Source organism: Artemia franciscana, chromosome 14, assembly GCF_032884065.1.
Source record: "Artemia franciscana chromosome 14, ASM3288406v1, whole genome shotgun sequence".
Taxonomy (NCBI): domain Eukaryota; kingdom Metazoa; phylum Arthropoda; class Branchiopoda; order Anostraca; family Artemiidae; genus Artemia; species Artemia franciscana.
Window position 1 is genome coordinate 10,901,172 of NC_088876.1, and position 16,554 is coordinate 10,917,725.

Genomic DNA, 16,554 nt, shown 5'->3' on the forward strand with positions numbered 1-16,554 from the left:
ACCTCAAAAGGTGAGCAAGTTATTTTGTTTTATATTTCGATACTCTATGAATTGGAGTGAAGACTTTTTGAAGTAAAAAAAAAAAACTTCCCCTCTTCAAAAAGGCACTGGGCTTTAATGACTATGAACAAACTTTGTATTATTAAAGTAAAATTTTCACAAGTGAATCTACAGCACAAATAAGGCCCAAGGATTGTTCCAAATCTTATATATTTGTGGAATCTAGACGTATTAGGTTCAGAAATTTTGGAAAAATTAGGCTTAAATTAAAAAATGTCAATCTATGTCTTTAAGTCCAAGTCAAATGATGAGCATTATTATGTCTAAAACCTTGAGTCCAAACGAGCCCAACTCAAATGATGAGCATTATTATGTCCAAAACTTTCAGTCCAAACGAGTCCAAGTCAAATGATGAGCATTATTATGTCCAAAACATTGTGTCCAAACGAGTCCAAGTCAAACGATGAGCATTATTATATCCAAAATCTTGAGTCAATGAAAAATACACTCAGTAAAATTCTAGATGATGGGCTTTCTAATACCTAGGAAAATACTTGGGCTTTTTAGAAAAGACTTTTAATGACATAAATAGGGCCTAAATTATATCCTAAGGCAATCATTTGAGGTATATATCACAACCCATTCCCTTTCACAGGACATTAGCCATTGGTGACCTAGGACCAACTTCATGTTAGAAAATTGATTTTTCAAAAACAAATCTATAGCACAAATAAGGATTCAGACTAGTGACTTGAGTCTTATAGCTTTGTTATTTCCTAATCTGTAAGAGTTAAAATTTAGTAAACACGTATCTTCAATTTGATAGAAAATAGTAATATGCACTGAGATACTGTTGAAAATCATTCAAATATTATTTTTTTGATCTTAAGTCAAACTCAACGGAAATTAACTCAAACAAAAGTTAAGAAAAACAGTATTTTTACCAAAGTAGTGACAGCATCTTCTAATAAGGAGTAAGTAGACATGGGAGCTTGAAAATTCCTTCCCAGACTATTAATTAGGATCAAAGTATACTCCTGAAAGTTTCTTTTATCAAACTCAACTACTTTCTGTAATATTGCAGATTTCAGAGTCAGTTCCTGAAGTTAGATAACAGAACCCTTAGTTAACAGGATTGCTATGAGCAATCCGGGAAATGCAGACAACAGCACTGAAAAAGCATTTCTTATCAGTTTTCACTCATCCAGATCTAACCCCCTTGCAAGAAAATTTGGAGTATGATGTTGAGTACTGGCTCAAATTTCACCATCAGAACTTCGGATATGTAATTGCAGCTCAAAAGACTGAATCCTGATCGATGTGCGCTGAGACTGATAGAGTTCACCTTCAGACACTGAAAACTGTTCCAGAAGTCATTGGACACCAAACAAGTTCCTGAAGACAGCGAAAAGTGAGTATTACACCCGTTCATAAAGACAGAAGTAGGAACAAAGCTGCAAATTATCACCTCAACAACATCAACAAATAACATCACCTCAACAGTCAGTAAAATCTTTGGAGGAATCATCAATACTGCACTTATGAAGCTTTTAATTAGCAATAAATTGCTCACAGATAGCCAACATGGCTCTGAGCATTCAGTTTTGAATGCTCAGTTAAGACAAATCAAATGCATATAACTATATGACTAAAATGCTTGATTATAGTATCCCAGGAGACATGACCCACTTAGATTTGCTGAAGTCTGCCATCACATATTGAAGGCAACACTAACAGCTATTGGTATATATGACAATATTGTGGAATAGGTGACGACCTCCCTCACAGGAAAAATAAAGAGTTAAAGTCTATTAGGATCAGGTATGCAAAATGTTCCAAAGCAGCCATTCAATAGCAGAATGCAAAAAAAAAATCCAAAAGCTGTTGACATTTTGGCAGCACAACTTATGTTTTGTCAGCTTTGCTTTGAGTAAAATAGTATTTTTTATCTGCAAAATTTGCAAAACAGTAACAAATGTAACTTAATATGGCTTGCCGTTAGAAATATCAATAGTTTCCTGAATTAATATTAGCATTGTCAATTCATTCAGTTGCAAGTCATATAGCCTACTAGTCATAAATATCATACTCAATAATTCTACATCTAACATTTTATCAAAAGTTCAATACCATGCTTACTCTAGTACTTCTAGAGGAGTGTATTATCCAAAGTCTAAAGTATACTGTATATAGCATACTACTGTTACTTTATGGATGGAGTTGTACACTCTTATGGTATTGGTATTATGAAAATAAAACAAACCCAAGTGCATGCTTGATGCTCATTGATGACTATAACTGTAAAAAGCACCATTTGAATTTCTAGGAGAATAAATTCGATTGAAAGCACGGCAGTCACTTGCATTATGAAGCTGTGACATTAGTTTTGTCCAAATATAACTCCCAAAGAAACAGAGAAGTGATGCTACATTGTAGTGTGGCTGGTTTAGGCTACTAACTTTCCGCGTTCCAGCTTTTTCATTAACTGCTCTAACTGCATGTACACCTTGGTAGCTGTCCTTTTTAGATTATTTCTATCTGAGAAATGAACAGTGTTGCAAGAATTTGGCTATTTGTCCAAAACTTGGACAAACATTCACTTTCAGTTGAAGAGAAGTCAAGCAAGTAAAAACCTGTCCACAAAAACAAAGCATAACAACAGCTCAAAAGAAAATTTTCACATAGCAACACTGATACTGAATGAGCGTTTAGTTTGATTACCGGTATCTTTTCCTGAAACATTAAAGATCAGAATTGCATAATAGTTTAATAAGAATACAGGCGCTTAAATTACCTGTCTTAGACCAACAACTTGGTAGAAGCCTAGAATTGGGGCTGTTGAGAAGGAAACATATTGAGAACACATTAAAGTAAATATGGCAATTCTTAAAAGATTTGTAAATTCTTTTTTTCAATTGGACCATGATAAATGGTCCAATTGAAGTTATATAATCCTCTAGATAATATAACTTCAACAAAACGGAATTATAATCAAATAGTAGGTTTTCAACTAATATTTAAACCTTTTCTATATCCAAAAATGAGAGAAAAGGGTATAATCTTAAAGGCTCCATTTAATGTTGGAATAAAACAATGATTATACTTGGAAACAGCATAAAACGGCATCAAGTGGTATGATAATCTAATGTATAGCTCAATAATGAAAATATCCCCAAATTTACCATGAACACCCCTCCCCCCTTCTTTGCATAGGTACCATGCTTTGGTTTTGCAATGGTCTTATAAAATATGCCTTTTTCATTTTAGAATGATTTTTTTTTATTCTAACTCCCTTTTATTTACAGACCCATGAAAATTAAACAGAATAGCATAAGGATGCAAAATCAAAACACAAGATCCAGCAGTAAAAATAACGTTTAACATTTGTGTTCAGAATTACACTGAACACTGAACATATACACGTTCAAACGAAATTCTTTGCCACAACTCACAAGATAATCTTTGATGAAATGGTTTAATATTATAATCATTATGCTTTTACTAACATAGGAAAAAAAGCTTATATTTCAATGATCTCAGTTCTATTTTGATTGGTAGGCCTAGTAAATAATGGAGACAAAAATTTTCAAAAATAGTGAATAAATCATGTCAAGCAAAATGAAAGTGATAGTCACTCTGGTGGATAGTCACTAAGGGCAAATCATTAGGAGTAGTAACCCTGGGCAAAAGGCGTTTTTTGGGGAAGTCTCTGAAAATTTGGGGATAGTGGAAGCACTGTTATTTTCTGATAAAATCTGCCGAAAATTCACTAGGCCAAGAAAACTACCGAGTAGCATGGCTATCATGCTACCCTACTTTTTCCATGCTGGATGGGGACGATAGTCAAGAATTAACCTCAGAAGTTGTCAGTGGTGCGCCTGAGGAAACAATCTTGGATCCCAAACCCATTCCAGCCTGGAATCTATCAGTAATTGCCAGGGAGATAGGTCTTCAAACATGAGAGGGCATAGCCCTTACTAATTTCATTAGCCTTTTAGAATCAATTGAAATTGATATAAAGTATATATTTATTTACATTATAAAACACATCAAAATTGAGAGCTGGACAAAGCTGGTTTTTACAGAACTGGGTAAGGAACCAAAATTTCTGCTATCTTACACTGCCGAACCTAAGGATATGCTTATTCTGAATTTAATTGTTGAATAGCCCAATTCTTCCCAAAGTCTTCAATAGGGCATTTTTCTTCAAGCAATAACGAAGAGAAGTTACTATTTAGCAAAAATGATACTCTGTTAAATTGAAAAATATTATATAAATAAACAATGCACATGCATCAAACAAATATAAATTAACTAGTGGACTCAACTTTCACTAAGGCTATTAGCAATGACTTGGTGCAGATGGCAGTAGTGTGCTATAAACACTTTGGGTGAGTAATGGTGAGTTTAGTAAGCTCATATTCTTCGTCAGCTTTATCGTTAGTAATGAAGTACATATCCCTATCCATCATAGGCGATAAAATCTTGCAGTTGAACTACACACTAGCTCAGCACCCTGTGCATTGCATCATTCAGTTGCATGTGATCCAAAAAAGACGTCTTAGCAAATAAAAAGTACACCCTTTAAATTACCATTGTTGAAACAATATAAGAAACTAAATTACCATTTGATTACCTTCACTTTAAATTACCATTATACAGGAAAATTGCATGATAAAGGATGATCATTGAAAAACAAGAAAATATCACTCTTTTTTACACGGGCAGCAGTGGTTCTTTTTTTTTTCTTCATTGCTATTACGGCACTGGCACACCATAGAGGGCTGTTTAAGGACTCATAAAAGCTTAATCTTATATCTTATTGTGTTTTTATATGCCTAGGCTCAACAAGGCTGTCATAAAGTTCCATATGGTACACTAAATGTCATTTGGGTGACATTTTTGGAAGTGAAAGGCTGGGTCAGACACATGGACATCATAGATGGCTAGTTATTGGCTCATCTATAAACTAAGTTTTATATTTAATTGCTTATTATAAATTCAACTTTATAGGGTAATTATAGAGTAAAACATGGTACCCAAAAAAGTGTGCTTTTGGTTTGTTTTTTCTTCTAAAAAAATAACAATTAACAAAAAGAGTGTTGTTCAATGAAAAAAACTTGGCGGATAAATTCCCCCCACCATCCCTGTGGAAATTCTCCTTTATGTTGTCCCCCCAGAAATTTTCCTTACATTTGAAACAGGAACAATATTTTTAATTTCACGTATATGAAAAAAAACTGTGTGATATTAGTTTATTCATAGAGCATAGTTTGATTAAGAATATCCAGGAAACCTGAATGATCGTTGGCAGCATTGTAGTGGAAACCTTACATTAATTAAAGCTGGCCAGAGATGCTGATCAGATGGGAAAAAAATTGATACTTAGAGTAGGAAAATTGACTTCCCCTTTGTATTTTTGTTAAAAAAACGATATCCAGAGGGGGATGGGGACCCAGAATATATTTTTTCTAAAATTTCCTCCATGAAGCAAAACTCAGTCTCCTAGTGCTACATATCAAAACTGATAGCAGTAGATAAAGAAAATGGACTGGTAATGCTTATTTGTTGGCATAAAATTTCTAATTTGTGAGAAAAATAAAGCATAATTGTTTGGATTCAATTAATCCTACTTGCAGCAGAGATTTCATACAGCACACTGATGCAGATACAAATGTCATGCAAGCAGCATTGGTGTTATGTGAAACGCGACTAAAAACAGTAACAATCCTCTACACATCTATGTTTTTTTTTTAGAGTTAGTTAAAAGAAACATTTAGAAAAGCCAAAAAAGCAAGAAGTCAGCATGGTATTGTACATAGAGGCAGTTCTACATTTATGGGTTAACAGGTAAATTCAAAACACAAGGAATTATGACGTTATCAGCATCTACTAGTCGCTTCAATTACAATTTAAAGAAATTGGAGCTATATTGGAGTTTTGATTTAAATATTGGAAGTAAAAATCAAAACAATTAGATGATTCCTGGAGCTGGTCCCTCTCCCTACTAAGTTTTATGACTAAACTACAGCCAATTTGATCTATCTAGCTAAAGTATGAATATTATTATAAAAAGTACTAAGTCTTATTTTATTTTTTCATGATTTCTTTTCTTGTTTTTAAATGAAAAAAAATTCAAGTTTTCAATGATTTCTTGCTTTTCAATGTATTCCATTTCTTTCGTATTTCCAGATGCAGAGGATGTGATCATATCCATCTTTGAAAGTTTTGAAACAAGAAAATCTTATATTGAACTGATAGATTTTAGGAAGCAAAAGACCCTTACCTATTAGGGGAAACAATTCGACCTGAGCAAACATGATGAAACAGGAAGTATAGTACATTTCTACAATTTAGCCATTAAATAGGCTCAAATATTTACTTGATGACAAGGTTTCAAGGTGGTATATTTTTATAAATACTAATGAGGAACATATTAGGTAGTGCAATGGAACCCTGTTTTTATGTTTTTTTTATATTAAAAATAAGGATGGATTAATAAATCCTGGTTGAGGGCATCGAATCTGACATCCTTCTCTACGCGGACGACACAAAGCTCTATCGTGTCATCTCGTCATGTGAAGCCATTCACCACCTGCAGGTGGATCTCCAACGAATCAATGACTGGATGAAGAAGTGGATCATGGAAATCAATACCCAGAAAAGTCTATCCTCACTCTGGGTCCACAAAACTTTTCGTCCTCATACTCTCTTGGTTCTGCTGCACTCACTCTTAGTAAAGAAGAAAGAGACCTAGGCATCTTAGTGGATTCTGAACTGAACTTCAGTAGTCACTATGAAGCTGTCGTCAAGAAGGCTTCCAAATTTGCTGGTATGATCAGAAGAAACTTCTTGTGCGAGGACGACAAAATGCTTGCTATGCTCTATAAGTCCCTTGTCCGCCCGATACTTGAGTACAGACATTGTTCTACAAGACCATGCTACAACAAGGACATAGATGCTCTCGAAAATGTTCAGAGGAGGATAACTAAATTCTCTCCCAGGTTATGCTTCCTTCCCTATGAAGAGCAGCTTAGAAAGCTTGAAATCCCAACCCTCGCCTATAGATTCCATCGTGGTGATCTTATTGAAATGTACAAGCTCTGCAATGGAGCCTATGATAACATACCAGCCCAGGGAATTGTGCAGTTCAATAAAAATCATCTCCAAGGACATCAGTACAAAGTGAGTACAGAACGCTTTTACAAGGACATGGGCTGATGGACTTTCGGCAACCAAGTGGTTCAGCATTGGAACAACTTACCAGAAAGAGTAATCTGCTCCATAAACCTACTGACATTCAAGAAGGAAGTTGATGAATATTATTCAAGTGACATTTTCTCCTTGTGCAAATTTAGAAGAAATGCAAATTAAGATTTTTGTTTTGTAGAGGCCTAACAGCCTGCCATCAAATTTGCGAATATATTTATATTTATAATAAAAAAAAATTTGTTTAAAGTAAAGAACGAAGTTGAAATTTCCAATGAGCAACATTTTTAAAGTTACTTGATAATTTTTCTCCAAATTATTGGGGGGGGGGGGCAACATTCCTGCTTGCCCCTCCCCATGACACTACTGCCTACACATCCCCCCCTATTGTGCAAAAAAATAGGGGAGAGTATCTGTACTTGAGACAAGCCTAAAAGCCACCCCTCCTATGTTGCAAAAAATCCTAAAGAAATTGGACAACATCTTTCCAATAGGTAATATCTGCAGTATTTTCAAATCTAGAGTTAATATTTTGTCTGAAAGTGGATGGATCCTAAATTTCAGACACACTTACAAAATATTTTGTAAAGCTCTGTGAACAGTTTAGGGCAATGTAGGGTTTTAAATGATCACTAACTTTCTCTTCCTTATTCATTAGTTCCTTGTGAAATAGAATTGGTGGACCCAAAGAGTTCTTTTTTTCCATTTTAGATTAAAATTGAATTATTTAAGTGACTATGTCTAGTTCCGTACATGGGAATGTACCAAGTATTGGTACTTGAGACATACCAAGTGTATAGCAATGATAAACAGAAATGAAATAGCCAAGGCTATTTTTCTTTGACTTATATCATGACATCTTGGAAGTCCATTAGTCAGCCTATGAGTATATAAGAAAAAAAGGATTGCTGTATCCTTCAAGTTGGGATGATAAGAAAAGAGCAGGCAAGAATTGGTATTATGGATTGTGTAAAGAAAGCAAGACCTTTCAATCAGAAAACCTGAAGCAACTAACCTCTCCAGGGGAACCAGTCTCAACCAATATCATTTTTGAATCTTCTTCTGCAAGCTATGTGGTGTTACGACCTGGGATGCTTTCTCTCCCCAGGATATATAGAATATGGATGAGAGTGCCTTGAATATCATAAAAAAGCCACTCAAGATTAATGCTGACATATGATTACATCAAGTTGGAAGAGCAGGCTCTAGAGATAGAGGGCAGACTGTTACAATTATTACCTGTGTTTCAGTATTTGGAAACTCAATTCCACCAATACTATTCTTTCCAAGGAAAAAGACAACAGCAAGGGCAACTTTAGCGCTCCACCTGGCACTGTTTTGTGCATTAGTGACAGTGGCTTGACTGCAGGTTCAGTGTTTATTCAATTTCTTCATTACTTTGTCTCTACTGTACCACCAAGTGAAGAAAAACCCCAGATACTTATTATATATAATAACAAATCTAAATTATATGTTGAAGCCATCCAGGTAGCAAAAGATAGCCATGTGATCATGTTAACTTTGCCTCCTCACATGTCATACAAACTACAACCACTTGATCTTAGGGTCTGCTATTATTGGGACTTCTGTTATAAAAAAGCTATTTCCAGTGTTTTTTTATGAAATCTCCCAGTTTCTTGGCATTGCTTATCCCCTTTCATCCCCCCCAATCAAACATCACTGTAGGTTTTCAAGCAACAGATATTCACCCATTTAATGGAAATGTATTTGTCAATGACAAACTTTTTGCCATCAGCTGTAACCAACTAATTCTTTGGCGAGCCTGTATCTGAGCCAAGAGATGAATAGATGACTTCCTCAAATCCAGAAGAAGAGTGAGGTGTAGCCTATCAACACACACAAGTCACCCATACTTCAGTCCAGACAGTTTCACCTGTTATGATAGTGGCATATGAAAAAGCTAGTCTGACAAAATGCACATGAAAAGTTCAACCAAAAGGAATCCTCAGAATACTGATGGATACTCCAGAGAAAAGAATTGAAGATAAGGCTATGCTTTGAAAAGCTACAAAAGTGACAGAGGCTCTCACATACCCTCAGTTAAAATCCAGAAATCATAAGAAAACACTCTTTATTAAAAGTGACAGCAGCACAGAAGAGGTTTCAGTCTTGGAAGATATTTCAGGATCCAAAGGAAGGGCTTTTGGTTGAGAGTAGCCCTTCTTTTTCTGCTTTAAATGTTAGCAATTTTGTTCTGGTTCTTCAAAAAGAAACAAAAAAGGGAAATTCCACAGTATTGGTCAATTTGGTCATATCTTGAAAAATAGATTGGTGCTTCTGTATTATATGATACGCACTTAAGAATATGGATCTAGATATAAGACAATAACCCCTTTTTGGCCAGCAGTATCCAACAAAAATTAGCATAAGCTCAGTTGAAATCTAAATCATAGGTATATTTTTTATTAAATATATAATATATAGAGATGGTATTTCAATTGGGTTAAGAACTTAATATAATACATTCTGATTGGATTCCTCACCATAATTCTTTGTTGTAGTTTTCATAATTTTGTTACTAAAGTATTGTATTTCCTTCCTATTCTGGTAGGCTATATTTCATTATGTTTAACCAATTTCATTTCTCAAGTAGGCTATGTACCATATAATTTGGAAGTACCAATAGATCTTCTGCTTAAATGAAGTACGAGGAAATTGTTTTAAGCTGAACAACTTCACTCAATAAAAATTTACAAGGTTTCAAAGATCTGCAAATATATTTCCTAAATTTGGAAAACAAAAGTTTATATGGCTTAAAATTTTACTCAAATAACAGAAATGGGTAAAATTCTGGTTTAGCTACTTTTTGCTATCTTGGAAAGAGGTTAGGTTAAGAAAATGGAACTTTCAGAGATAGGTCTACATACTAAAGTATGTCCCAGGAAGATATTTTGAAGCAATTGCCTCTACTCTTTCTTTTTCTAGATGGCCCTGACCATCAATGACCTTTAAAATCTTTGTGTTATAAAAGTGAAATCTTGCAAAACTGATCTTCTGCTTAAATGAAGTACAACAAAACAGTATTCCACTTCAATCCAATTTTTGAGATCCCAATTTTTCAATGGGATCAGATCAATCACAATTTTTGAGGTTTCAAAAATCCAAAAAAATCCTAAATTAAAAAAACAACAAGATTGATATGGATTAAAATTCTACTCAAATAACAGGAATTGTATTTTCAGAAAAAGACAAGACCATATGTTTAAAACCAGAGAAAAAGAAACTGATAACTGAAAATTAAGGCAAAATACTCTTTTGTTGAAAATCAATAGGTTAGGTAGGCACATTTCTAAGACTTATAAATCAGAAGAGGGGTAACATGAAAGCTTCAAAACATCTTCCTGGAGTATGCCTTTGGTCCTGGATTTATTACAGAAAGTTCCATTTTCCTAACCCTATTCCAAAATAGTGAAAAGTACCTAAACTGGAATTTTACCCTGAAATAGTATTTATAGAACTAAAACAAAACTTAAAAAAGAAACAGGTGGCCTAGCTGAAAATTATGGTAGCCTAAAATGTTGTTTTGTCAAAATGTCAATAGGCTAGGCCAAATTTCTAAGACTTTGGAATTAGAAAAGGGTTGACAAAAGCATAGCATGGTAATAACTTCCCAGAGTATTTTTTTGGCCCTGGATTCATCACTGCAAGTTTCATTTTTCCTAACCTAACCCCATTCCAAGATAGCAGAAGTAGCTTAGATAGAATTTCATCATATTTTTGGCCCAGAATTCATAACTGATAGTCTTGTTTTCATAACTTTACCCCTTTCCAAGATAGCAAAAAGTAGCTAAACTAGAATTTTATCAAATTGACTTTACAATAGAAACAAATGTCATACTTGGGTTGAGGATGAAAATCTGATTCTAGGCATGAGTTTGTTTCTCACTTATCTGAGAATCCTCTTAATATAAATATTTGAAACTTATATATATATATATATATATATATATATATATATATATATATATATATATATATATATATATATATATATATATATATATATATATATATATATATATATATATATATATATATATATATATATATATATATATATATATATATATATATATATATATATATATATATATATATATATATATATATATATATATATATATACAGGTTATAGGCCTACCTTGTCTGTGGTGTCTTGTTGAAGGATGACAGAAGTCTGTTCCAAAATGGATCATTTGGACCCAGTGACTCATTACTTGTAAACTTTTCAGCTAGCTCAGACTGAATATCAGTCAAGGCACTAGTACCTTGTCCCATTTGCTACAAAATTAATGTAAACGTCATTAGTTTTTAATTTTAAAGCTTGAGTGTAAATATTTTCTATCCGGTCAAGGTACTTGAGTAGTTTAATTAGGTGACGCTTCTGTTGTTCCTTCCTTTTGTGTATCTGTTGGTAGTTGGTTTATGTTTTTGATTAACAAAGTTTCAGGTGATCACCTACAAGTAAAACAATGGAAGGCCGTAGAGAGGTCCGTACACTGACAAGAATCATACGGCTATCTTTTGCTTAAACTGTTTGTTGTGAAGTTATTGTTTTTTTATAAGAAGTGTTGCCCATATCTTTTTTTCATTTTGTAATTAAACAAAATCTCTGAACTTCAAACTATAAGCCCGAAATACCAGTTATATAATCTATGATGTTTCTACGTCTTGTAATTAGTAAGCATTGTATTTACAATGTTTTATGCAAAACCTTTTTGTGCTGATATGTAATGATTTTATGTAGCTCGTCTAACTCAGCATCCTTCAACTAATTGATAAGACCGTGTCAAGAAACATTTTTTGTTCACTTAGGCCGATTAACGATTCTCGAAAGGTGCATGTCAATCAGGAAAGAAGATTGAAGGACCTTTCTTGCCGCTTATTTTTGAGAACTTTTCAAGTTTTATCTTAGGTACATTTAGATGCTTAAATGGCTTTAGGGGTTAATAATACAAGTTTCGTGCAGATCAAGGACAACACTATAGCATTTCTTATATTGAAGGCCGTAACGCTTCAATGTTTTACTATTTATTAAAAAATTTTCTTTGAGGCATTCCGTATGCATGGTCAGATCGTATAAATTTTGTAGGAGTTCATTCAATCTAAAATCACAAGTTTTGGTGCCCTCTTCAAGAGTCAAAAGTGATCGGAGGGCAAATAGCCTCACTCCTAACGTCGTTCTTTCCCCAAATGTATCCAATCTAAACTTCGAGATAGCTATTTGGTTCAAAATAGTCCAAAGAGCATATAACAATGGTTCCAAAGTTGACACGTCCTCCAAGAACCCTAGGACAAGGATTGAAAGCTATACCCCAGAGGCATATAAGGTTTTTATGGAAAAGGTGGTCATATAAACTTTCGATGTGGCTCATTTAATTGGAAATTGAAAGTTATAGTTCATCTTTATGAGTCAAAAGCAATCAAAGGGCAACTAACCCCTCCCCCCACGCCAGGCGTAGGCAGTATCTTTGTCTAAGAATGCCGGTTCTGTGATGAAGGGGGGGGGATGAAGTTATATCGGTAATATGTCTTGGTTATTTTCATTAAACTTATTTGAAATGCCACGAGATGGTGTTGTGTGCAAAGTTGCCAAAAAAGTCAGTCCTAAAGTGCTAAAATTGCACGGTTTTGCGTGCTACACAACAATTTTTGGTGTTACAATAAAAAAAAATAATCAAGGGTCACACAAAGGAATTAAAGTCGTTCATGCTCGAATTAGAGACCATCTGAACCTCGTGTCGTATGTTCAGAGAAAACCAGTTATTCTTTCTTTGGATATCCACTTTTCAGCAGCAATTGAACATGAGAATAGTAAACCAGAGATCATCATGACGTACGACGCAAGAAAAATAAAGTGAACTCTCTAGACCAAAAGTGCTCCACTTGCAAGACTGGCCACCGCATGAGAGGATAGTCCAAGGAGTGGCGTGTGGCATATGATCATGGACACATATGGAGTCAATGCTAATATCATTCGTAACTATTAAACACCCCAAAAAAGACTCGACCCGAAGAAAAATGCTGGTAGATCTAGGACGATCCCTCATCGACCTTCAAATTAGGATCAGAGCAATCCTCCAAAGGATGCCACGTGCACTGCGTAATTTGATCAAGAACTATACATGATTTTTAGCCGAGAATACCCCTCGTGAGTTTTTTTCAGGCTGAAAATTTCGTTACATCCTCTTCCCCATAAGCAAGGACAGAAAATCCGAAGATACATATAGTTCATGCAAAAAAAAAAAAAAAAAAAAATCCGTGTATGCACGGAATATACCAAGTTCCTCCTCTCCGAATGCGAATAGTGGATTGATTTTTGTGTTTTAGTATTTCTATCTCATATATCTAAATATTTCGTAATCGAAATTGGGATAAATTTGTAACAAAATTTTCTCGAATTTAAAAAGTGGGGTTTCGCAGACCCCATCCTGCAGTTAGTGTAACTTTGTTTCTACCTGCCTGTAATGGGTTAAAGTTGGCCAATATAATAGTTAAATTTGATATTTCTGTATATCAGAGAAAAAATCAATATTGAATATCGATATGAAAATGTCGATATCGGAAACAACATTTGAAAATTTCTGTTTATTTCCAGCTTTTTCAGCCATCTACCAGTCAACATCCAACAGAAAATTTCAACGCACGAAAAGTTCTCGTTAATATCTAGTATAGGTTTGAAGTTCTAGGAGGGCAGCTGCCCTCCTGCCCTTCTTCTCTACACCAATGCCCAAGCCCTCTTTTAACCAATTAATCCGATCAAAATATCATATAACTATTTTGTTCAAAATAGTACAAAGATCATATAAAAATACCTTCTAGGTTCACACTGCCCTTAAGAGCCCAATGGTAAGGATTTTAAATTATACTGCATGGGCATATAAAGTTTTAATTGAAGAGGTAATCGTATAAATTTTGAAGGTGGTTCACTATTTGGGAACTTGAAAGCTCTAGTTCTATTTTTAACGTTTAAAAGGGATCAGAGGGCAAAAAGCCCCCCACACCCTCTTTTGCCGAAATGTTTTTAATCGAAACTTAAATATCCATTTTGTTCAAAATGCACCAAAGATTACATAACAATGCCTCTGGGTATATAAAACCCCCTAGGTCGGTGGGAAGGGTTGTACGTTGTGCCCCGAAGGCATACAGCCAAAAGTAATCGGAAGAAAATATTCCCTCTGTGCCCTGTATTTACCAAATATATCAGATCGAAATTTTTGGATAGCCATTTTGTTTAAAATAGTCGAAGTATTATATAACACTGCCTCCAGGCTTGACAAAGCCACCCAGAGCCCGAGGAAGGGTTTTAAGTTATGCATTGGTGGCAAATAAGATTTATATGTAAGATTTATAATATTTATAATCAACAGAGATCAGAGGGCAACTAGACCCCGCCTCAGCACCTTTTTTTCTAAAAAAATCAAATCAAAATTTTTACCGGGATTTTGTTCAAAATAGTCAAAAGAATATATAGCAATGCCTCATGGGCTGACACGACCCCCTAGATTCCAGGGGCAGGAGCTATAAATTATGCAAGCTGACCATTGTTGAGATGCAAGGTTCTTATGGAAGTGGTGATCGTACTAACTTCAGAGAAGGTTCCTTTGATTTTAGATCGAAAGCTCTTTTTCCGTTATTAGGATTCAAGAGTGATCGGAGGGTGACCAACCTCCCCTTACGCTATTTTCCCTCAAATGCTTCTGGTTAAAATTTTTAGAAAAATAATCCAAATGTCAAATAACTATGGTATCGAATTTAATATCCCCTCCCAACCCAGAACTTGGGACAAGGGGTATAAATCATGTTAGTTGCCCATTTTTAACATATAAGGCTTTTATAGACGGACTGATCTTATAAACTTTGGAAGGGGCTTTTTCAATTGGAGATTGAAAGTTTCAGCACCCTTTTAAAGAGTTGGAAAGTGATCGAAGGACAACAAGACCCCTCCCAGCCTCAGGTTTTTCTTTACAAAATGCATCCAATCAAAACTTTGTGTTTGCAAAAGGGGTAGTCGTGTTAACTTTTGAGGAGGCTCATCCAATGGGAAAATAAAGTTTTAGTGTCTTTTTTATGAGTCAAAACTGATAAAAGGGCAACCAGCCTCCCACCCGCTTTTCCCCAAAAGCATCCGGTCGAAAATTTGGGATTTTGTTCAAAATAGTCAAGAAGCCAAATAAGTATGCTTGTGGGGTTGAAACCCTCCCTACGGACCCTCGGGGCAAATATTGCAATTTATGCAAGCTGCTTACTATTACTCTGATACTTTGATATACTGATTTAGGGGACAATTTTTTTTATGGGGCAAGGGCTGTAAGCTACGCAAGTTCCAAGAAAGAAAAAGAAAAACAAGAAGAAAAATAAGATTTAAAACTTAAACTGAGTATGCAAATAATGCTAAAACTAGAAAAAATTACTACCAACAAGAGTTTGGCTACCACTCCCTTTCCTAATTGTACAAGTTTAAGGCCTACTGGGTCATTGGCGCTTTGCTGAGTTGTAAATACAACCAGCGATCATTGAGCCTCTTACGGTCCTTATAAACAAAAGCCATGACGAAGGTATTTTCCCTACTAGACTAAAAGAATCCAAATTAATCCCACTTTTTAAAGGAAGAGACCAAACAGTAATTGATAACTATCGACCAATCAGCTTTATGAGATCGACTGAACTCGCAATTACGAATCTTATAATGAATATAAAAGCAGCGCAAAATGATGATTTATGTTCCCTGGCGATTTTTCTAGATTTAACAAAAGCTTTTGATTGCGTTGATTTTGACATCCTTCTTGAAACATTAGAAGTATAAGGGATAAAGTCGACGGTTCTTGAATGGATTCGGTCACATTTAACAAATAGACGTTTTAAAATACTTGCTAATGGTATCTTATTAGATTCATTCGATGTAACTTGTGGAGTGCCCCAGGGATCAGTTCTTGGACCATTACTTTTTATGTGAATGAACTTTCGGCTGATATCCTCATTGCATATATAATAAATTTTGCTGATGACAGAGTACTATCTTTAACACATAAAAACCGTGAGCAGCTAATTACAAACGCTGTTTGTAAAACGCTGTTTGAAGTTTGCCTCCAGGCAGCAACTGAATTCTTTGAAGAATGGTTGCTTTCCCTTAATACAAAAAAGACGGAATATATCATTTTTAAACATGGAAATGAACCAGTTTACGACAGCAAGATAAATACGGCAGACCACGAAGAAATTGAACGAGTTAACCACATTAAATATTTAGGTATAATAATTGATGAAAAGCTGGATTGGGCAATACACATTAAATTTCTTTGTATGAAGCTGTCAAGAGCTGTT

The 16,554-nt window shown here is 34.7% G+C and overlaps 1 protein-coding gene across 1 annotated transcript in view; it reads right to left on the reverse strand.

The window, feature by feature from the left end:
• LOC136035298 (dymeclin-like) overlaps positions 1-11,582 on the reverse strand; it is an 87,301-nt gene extending 75,719 nt beyond the window's left edge. The window contains exon 1 of the mRNA XM_065716991.1: positions 11,372-11,582. Coding sequence (XP_065573063.1) covers positions 11,372-11,508 — 137 coding nt within the window. The 5' untranslated portion in view covers positions 11,509-11,582. The remainder of the gene's footprint in view (positions 1-11,371) is intronic.
• Between the last annotated feature and the right edge of the window lie 4,972 nt (positions 11,583-16,554).